At 40.6% G+C, this 8529-nt stretch overlaps 1 protein-coding gene across 1 annotated transcript; it reads right to left on the reverse strand.

Moving 5' to 3' along the window:
* Positions 1 to 211: 211 nt before the first annotated feature.
* Positions 212 to 1171, reverse strand: LOC131323819 (uncharacterized). The gene is made up of 3 exons (XM_058355658.1): positions 796 to 1171; positions 520 to 741; positions 212 to 363 (listed from the first exon to the last, which is right to left on the reverse strand). Exons 1-3 carry the CDS (start codon positions 1169 to 1171, stop codon positions 212 to 214), a joined length of 750 nt encoding a protein of 249 aa, XP_058211641.1.
* Positions 1172 to 8529: the final 7358 nt, after the last annotated feature.

The raw sequence follows: 8529 nt of genomic DNA on the forward strand, positions 1-8529 counted from the left end.
GAGATGCACTAGAGTCAAACAAGGATTGTACGCAGGTACTATATAATAGTAGCGTACCTTGGATCACAGAGGGATCTAGTTCTTGTTCCTTAATCTATAGTGCAAATCTGCGCCCTCCAGTGCCTTGCTAGGTTCCCATGGGTTGTTTTCCTTTGTTTTGCCTATTTTGTTGCTGCGATGGGCCTCCAGGGTTTTGCTTCCCAAAACTAGCCTATTCTGGTGGCTGAGTTCTCTGGTTTCCAAAGCTCTCATCCCTCCTCCTTTGAGGCTGCGGGCAGTTGCGCCTAATGTGGCCCATAGCCTGACAGTTGTAGCACTGAATTGTGGCTATGTCTTGACCTCCCCTCTGCGGTTCACCATGTCCTGGTGTAGCAGTCTCCCATGGTTGATTGTTTTGAGTCGAGTTAGAAGGTTTATGGGGGTAGGGTCCATGGTTGTTGTTGGGTGGTTGGGTTCGGATTGGTCTGCCAGTATTGCCTATTGCCTTCCCTCATCGGGTTTTGAAGTCAGCCTCCTCACTCTCTAGCCGGAGTGCACACTTCACGACTTCAGCATAGGTGGTAAAAGCTTGAGCCACCACAGCCCTTCGAGCGGTTGTTAGCCCCCAATCGAACCTTCTTGCTTTCTTATCCTCGGTTGGTATGGAGGTTAAGGCATAAAGGGACAATTCCTCAAATTTGGCCGCGTACTGGGTAACCGTCATTATCCTTTGTTTCAGATTCAGGAACTCTTGTTCCTTGGCTAGGCGAAGGGGCGTGGGAAAGTACTTGTCGAGAAACAGGGTCTCGAACTCACCAAAAGTCATTGTGGCTATGGTATGGGTTGCCTCTATCAGGTCCCACCAATAGCGGGCTTCTCCCTTTAATTGGTAGGTGGCCAAGGCCACGCGATCTCCATCCTGGGTAATCCCTAAGGTTCTGAGGATCATTTTGACTTCGTTTAGCCATGTCTCAGCCACGACGAGGTTGGTGTCTCTGTGAAAAGTCGGGGGTCGGTGTTTACAGAACTCGTTCATCGTTTGAGCTCGATTCATAGGTCCGTCGTTATGGTTTTGGTTTTGGCGGTTAGCGTTCAAAGCAGTTATGAATGCTTGCATGATTTGGGTAAGGTCGGGGTTAGCGTTTGAGGGCTCTCCATTATCGTATCCTAATCCGTGGTGCGTATTCACCATCTAAGGGGGTTTTAGTCTACTAAAACAAATTTTCTTTTTGCAAATAGTGTTTCTTTCAAAAGTTGAAAGTCGTTTATCAAGTAGTATGCAACAGTAATCTCTTAATAAAAGCAAGCTTTTCACAAATAAGCAGAAAATTACAATCATAAGCATAGAGTTCTACTATAATGGCAAGTAAGGACACAAGGATAAGCACGTACGTGAATAGTGACTAAATACTAAATGTATCATACAAGGACAAGTAGTAAACGAAATAACACTTTTATTAATAACATAGGAATAGTACAGTTTGGGAGTTTTTTAAATAGACAGAAGTGATTCTAGTTTCCGACATCCTACATCCTGAAGGATTACAATTGCTCCAAGGTCGGCCTAAGAATTGCCTAATTGGTGTCCTCTGCTTTTGGGGTCTCGTCCTCTTCGAGATTTCCTTCACCTAATCGGTTTTCCTCCTCGGTCACCTCATTGGCATCCTTATTACCATCGACTTCTTCCTCCTTAACTCCAACCTCCAAGTTCTCCATTGGGGGAAAGGCATCAAAGAACCCATAGAAGGCATACAAAATTGGGAACATTTCAAGAAACCAAGGGTCCTCCTCCACAGGAATAGGGGTATTCTGCTGCACCCTCATGAAATCTCATTTTTCTGCGAGTACAGCGGCAATAAAGTCGGGATTCTCCACTAGTTGAGTTGTCATGGCTTCTATGGCGTCCTTGAGTTGGCGAGCTCCAACCAATAGGTCAACTAGGTGGTTCATCTACAGGAAAGAGTTTAACCTCAATTAGAAATGTCTTAGGACAAGGGTTTACTATCTTCTAAAGAAAACTTTCGATTTTATAGTTCCACATTCGATTCTTGATTTAAGTCATCATCCAATTGTTCGGGAATTCCCAGCTCGGTGGTACTGCCAATTTTCTACACCTTGCTTCAATCCGAAGATTGTTTTGTCAGAATTCCACCCAATTTGGGACGGTAAAATTAAACTCAAATCACATTTGTGCAATGGTCAAACTATCTTATGGTTCTACCCATTCTACCCATGGCCGAGGTTTTAAACCTAAAGCTCTGATACCAAGTTGTAACGCCCCGAATTTTTGAGAACGTTAAATAGACATTTTCATTGAAAATCTAAATAGAGTTTAGCTCATTATTACAACATAACTCCCATGGGAGCACTTTTATTACACAAGGGAAGGGAGACTAAGGTTCCTAACTACAGCTCCATCTGATCTTCCATCCTAGCCAGCTCTTCGGCTCCAAAAGCCTTCAAGGTGTGCAGCTCACCCTGTTCATGTTCCAAGTCTGACACATTATACCAGCGTCACCACCAATATAATATGTCAGGGTCACCAAAAGGTAACACCGTGAGCTACGAAGGCTCAATAGAAAACCCATACCCACTGACCCTTAAATTACAAACATTAAATAATAACATTAACAGTTAACAATGACACATCCGCATTTACTATTCAAACTAACATTGGTGTCCATGATTTTCTGAGTTTCTCCTACGCGACTTGTCGTGGACCGTGTCTCCATTTATCAACATTTCCAAAATTGTTTTAACACACCCAACCTCGGTTCCGCCGTTCTGGTCTCCCGAGTATCCTCACAATGCTTCCACCGCACCAAATCCCATTGGCACACAAAATTTGCATTGGCTCCTCTCCACGGATAACCATGCCATTCCTCACCATGGTTTCGCCGCTCCGGGTTCCCATGGGAACGCACATAACCTCACAATGGTTCCGCTGATCCGGATCTCCATTGAAACACACACACACATTCCCACAATGGGCAAGTCCGGCCACATTGCGATTTCAAAACACACCTTGTCATTATCACACCCTAGGTGTCATGTTTCTATCTTCCTTGATTTCTGTGTCTCGTTTTCATGCATCAACTCCGTGGTAGGACTTTTCACATACGTAATCATCAATCATTCATTGTAATCTTGAAACTAAACTAGCAAGATCATCCAACTCAATATTATACCACAAGTAATACAAGCAATTCATGTATGCATGCTCATAACCATCTTAAATATCAAAATATGAATACTTCTATCAATGATAAAGTCCTATCTTTTGAAAAACCGTTCTTTCTTCCTCTGTGTGAAATTCAAAACAACACATGTTTATTAGAGTAGAAGTCGATTATTCCAACATACTCATACTTCCATTAGTGAGAATAAGTTTACTAACTATCATGCATTTCAAACCTTATAGGCGATAGATGACCTTATATACTTAAAGTTAAGGTATAAGAAGATTCTACGTTATACTTTCCAACATACGGTTCTATGTTATACGTTGAGTTTAGTGGACAAGGGACTCTACATATACTTAGAGATAGCGTATATGGGACTCTACGTATACTTAGAGATAGCGTATATGGGACTCTACCTTACTTCTTGGCGGTTGGTCGGTTTTGAGAATAGGTCGTCAGTTTTGCGAATTGGCGGCGTAACGGCTCCGAAGTGCTTCGAAAGGAAGAGAGATGGATTTTCTCTTCCTAGAAACAACTTTGTTAACTAAACTAGGCTACTTTAAAGATCTAGGGGTGGTTTTTGGAGGTGGTTTGGTGGTAGCTCTCAAGAACTTAAAGAAACTTGAACTTTGGTACTTAGAAAGCTTAGAATTTCTAGAGAGAAGTTGGAGCAAGGAATGAAGGTGTGAGAAATGACTTGGAATGGCTTGCTATTTATAGGCCAAGGCTCTCCTCTCTCCCTCTCCCTCTCCCACCCGAATCTCTCTCTCTTTCTCTCTCTCTCTCTCTCTCTCTCTATATATATATATATATATATATATCTTTGATTCTCTCTCCTTTCATGCTTGATTGAAAACTTGATGGGTTAGGTCAAGGGTTGCTTGCTCATCTCCCACCTAGTTCTAGGCTTGCATGGCTAGATTTGGTATTTTGGATTTGATTTTGGAAAGATTGGCGGAGGAAAGGAGGATGGTACATGGTTTTATATTGGCAATTGTACATATAAGGACAATGGAGGATAGATTTTTGCTTGAAAGAATATATAATCATAGATTGAAAGGATATAAGAAGATCATGGAAGTCAAGTCAAGGTACAACAAAATCTCCCTCTCTTCTTCTTTCTTTCTCTCTCTCCCTCCCTCCCACTCTCTCTCGGCCACTCTCTCTCTCTCTCTCTCCTAGCACTAGTACATATATATATATATATACACACTTCTAGGTACAAGTAAACATATATATAGAAATGTACTTAAGGTACTATGTGATCTAATGAGATTTCAAGTCAAGATTTTCCTATAACCACATGTGTATTTTTGTACTAATATAAGTGTGTGTGTGTGTATATATATATATATATATATATAAGTGTGTACCATGCAATCTAGGTAAATTTTCAAATCAAAATAAAAAATTATAAGATCAAAATTCTTTATTAAAATAGTCCAAATTGACACATGTTACATTATAATACTAGATTATGTACTTAGAAAATCTAGGGTATTAAATCTACTAGGTACACATATATATATATATATATATATATATATATATATATATATATATATATAAGTATATCATCACATGGAAAATCTAGGAAATGATTTATTTACTAAATCCTAGTACTTGTTGGAAGATTGATTCTATTATCCAATGGATAATATTTTCACTAGTAGTTATTGACCAATGGTTAATGGGGTAAAGTAATATCTACTTAAATAATGCTTATATGTCTTTTTAGGCATGTGTATATATACCTATATATAACTATATATTTGTATTTAACAATCTAGTATAGATATCTTTTTAATGGAAAGTCTATTGTCCAATGGATAAAAATTTCCATAACTTTTATCGTCCAATGGGTAAAGATCCAAGATGACAAGTATAACTTGATTGACTAGTCATATATATATATATATATATATGTGTGTGTGTGTGTGTGTGTGTGTGTGTGTGTGTGTATGTGTATATAATAATAACCTAGGTCCAAAAGGTTTCATTAGGGTTTGAAAGGTTCAAAAGGTTCAAGGAGGTTCAAAAGGCTCGTCTAGGATTAGAAAAAAGTAACTAGATGAATTGGTAGTTAGGTTCCTCTAACTAATCCGTTGGAATATAACTCTACTTGTCACGTAGGACTTCTAACCAAGAAATATTATTTAAGACCTTATCTCACGCATTAAGAAAATATCCAAGTGCTTCTACAAGCATACTTGTCTTAAAAAAAATGACTAGGTTATTTGGTGCGAAGAGATTAAATTTTAAAAAGTCTCAAATCTAATTACGACGGATTTTTAGAAATTAAAAAGGGATTTCAAAAGCAATCCAAGTAATTAAAAATAAAAATTCAAATTTTTAATGAAATTTTTATTTACCAAAAATCAGGGTCGTTACATTTCAATTGCCTCCGCTAAACAAACGATAACGATACCACAAGAGATTTTTCAATCGCATCCGTCAGCAAACAAAAACTTGATGGAAACCATTTGGGCATAAACTCCCACAAATTGGTCACCTTCCTGTTTTCAACAGTTGATATACACAATATGCAAAGATGTATGCTATATGAATACATAAACTGAAAATGCAGACCCTAGCTAAGGGCGGCTCCTAGGAGGACAACGATGTTTAAGGACTATCACTGAGCCCTAGTACTTTACTATCTTTTGTCTCTGAGATGCGCACCCATATAAATAGACGCTTGAGCGGGCCGGCGGGCCCAGTTGACATTTAGGAACAACATTGGGCCTGCGCGCCCTTTCTTCGATGCTTGGGCAGACGTGCCCCAAAGATATGCTTTGCTTGGCCTTAGGTAGATATGCCCTTGCTGTTCACGAGATTCACAGCTTGTGGATTATGGAAGCTATGGTAGCAATGTAAAATTTGCATTTTTCAGTTTATGGACAAAAACTATCCGCTAATGTCTAATTTGCATTGACAAGTGAACTGAATCGATACACAGATATGCGCAATGCACAAACTTGCCTAGGTCAAACGAAAAGGGAGAAAGAGCCCTAGGATACAATGCGGACACTTAGACACACGAAAAATGATGAAATTTTGGGCATTAACGTGCCAAAACTCAAATATCCTCTTGACAGGTGAAACTGACACTCTCATAAGGTCAAATAGATATATAGTGACCCGGACGAACCAACAAGATCGAGAAAAACATCTCGAAATGACAATGAATTTGACAAACTGGAAAAACGTCACAAAGACGGACATAAAACACAAAGAATGACTCGTATAGGCCCGGACTGAAACCGACACCCCCGTGCAGTCACATTATGCCTACATGACCTGCACTATATGACAAAACTTGGCAAAAGCCCCTGAATGACATTCAAAGGCAGTAGCTGACTTCTATTGTTTACTGCTGGAATTAAAGCAGAGCACACAGGGTTGAGACCAACACGTATAACTATGAACAAACTCACGTGCACCTCAAACTAGCGTGCGTGAATACAAGTCCGTTGCGGCTGCTTACACCAAACTTCGCTGAACTTAGAATAAACTGTGAGCCATTAGGCCTCGCCAGCATTTCATTTTGTTTTTGATGCTTAAAATCTTTTAAGGCTTTTGCTCAGCTTTGAAATTGAAGTAGTAGTTTGAAATAAGATTGAAAGACGAAAGGTTTTCCCCCATCTACACGGATGAAGCTTGTCTTCTTCTCGACCATGGCGATGTACCAAAGTCTTGGATCAAATTGATAGATTATGACCGAGTCTCAAAGAGAGACTCCCTACGTATCCCATTTTGGGAATTAGGTCAAAACGTAGTTCAGGCTAAGGTTCGCTCGAGTATTTTACCTCACCTTTTAAGCTCTAACTTTTGCCTAGAACCACCCATTCAGGTCTTTGGTCTAGTGAGCTTTCGAATATTGCCTATTTACTATTGCGTAGACCGCCTTTATAGGTTTCTAGTCTAGTAGGCTGCTTTAACTTTTGCTTGGAACTGCCCACCCTTGGGGTTTTCAGCCCAACGAGCTCATCTCAAGGAAAAGGTAGCTTTTGAATTGATTCAGGCTAACTAATGTATTGAATTGTTGCTGTCAAGGTCGATGATCTTTGGCTGTAGCCCCAGATAAAACAGCTTTGATAATGCGGGATCCAAAGCGCTTCGACTGAAAGTGTCTCGCTTTGGGCCATTTTATGCCTTCTGATTTGTACTTGGCGGAACGCCGCTCTTGTTGCTTTGAACAAGGTACGAGGCCTGGAGTAAGGGGACTTGATGCTTCTTTGTCCCTGGATCAATGCAGACATGTCTTTGTGAAACCATGCCAAGACGTTGATGAATTCTTCGAGCCTGTTTGACCGGGCACAATGCTCCTCTGGGGACAACGTTTGAACCAGTGTAAACCATTTGGAGGTCTACCTTATCTTTCAAGTTTATTGAAAACTACAATTTCAATTAATAGGTTGAGCATGCCTTTCGTCTTCTCTTTTGGCGAGGGAACACATTTCCTTGGGGATGATCCCATCGAAATCTATCCCTTCATCGTTAGGGTCGACACAGTTTATGTAAAAGCCAACGAAGTACATAGAAGCAAGATAGTGCATTCAAAAAGAAAGCCCCTCGGGGTTACCAAGTACACCAAAAGACTCAAATAGAAGCTACGACATGGAGGGCCAAGAGGCACAACCTCCGACTCAGAGCTAGACTTAGACAATTTGACAGACACTGTGTCAGACTCAGACTCAAAAGTGTCAATGCAAAATAGACGCGACTTTGAAAATGCAATTTTAAAAGCTACCCTTAGTTTCCTCACAGAGAGGTGGGATCCAGCAGGTGTCAGGCCCAAGCAACAACACTTCGGCTTTCTCAGCTTCTTCGACCAAACCTACTTAGTGCTCCCATGAACAATGAACCTCAGTTTGTTAGTCCCTTCCTTCGATTGATCGGCCCGATCCTCAACCAGTGCTTTACAACTTTCAGTCCCATCTTCTATTTTGCAACCTATGGCCAACATGCCAACCTCGGGTTCAGACGAGATAGACACAATTGGTTTGAGTTGGTTTTGAGGGACAATATAGTGGCTAGGGTTGAATATGGTGGAGCTAGGGTTGATTTGAGTGGAGGTGATAGATATCTGACCAACCAGAGGGTCAGAGTTGTGTTGAGGCAAGGAGTTGGAGATGACATTGGCCTTTGGTGGAACTTGAACCATGCCATTGTCAATGAGATCTTGAATCTCATGTCAAAGACAATAACATACGTCAGTGGGATGACCAGGCATTTGGTGGAAGGCACAGAAGAGATGAGGCTTGTAACTAGAAGGTAGGACTTTTGGCGGGGAAATTAGGGTCAAAGGTTTGAGATGCCTAGATTTGATGAGTTTTTCCATCACTGCGACTAGAGGTGCCTCGAA

Source organism: Rhododendron vialii, chromosome 4a (assembly GCF_030253575.1).
Source record: "Rhododendron vialii isolate Sample 1 chromosome 4a, ASM3025357v1".
Lineage (NCBI taxonomy): Eukaryota > Viridiplantae > Streptophyta > Magnoliopsida > Ericales > Ericaceae > Rhododendron > Rhododendron vialii.

What these genes read in the sequence shown, in the direction of transcription:
- LOC131323819 (XM_058355658.1), bottom strand. Translation starts at nt 1,171, where the DNA reads ATGGTGAATACGCACCACGGATTAGGATACGATAATGGAGAGCCCTCA. An exon ending in CATAGCCACAATGACTTTTG is followed by an intron (nt 742 to 795) that starts GTGAGTTCGAGA and finishes CCCTTCGCCTAG; the next exon opens with CCAAGGAACAAGAGTTCCTG. An exon ending in GTGTGCACTCCGGCTAGAGA is followed by an intron (nt 364 to 519) that starts GTGAGGAGGCTG and finishes CTGCTACACCAG; the next exon opens with GACATGGTGAACCGCAGAGG.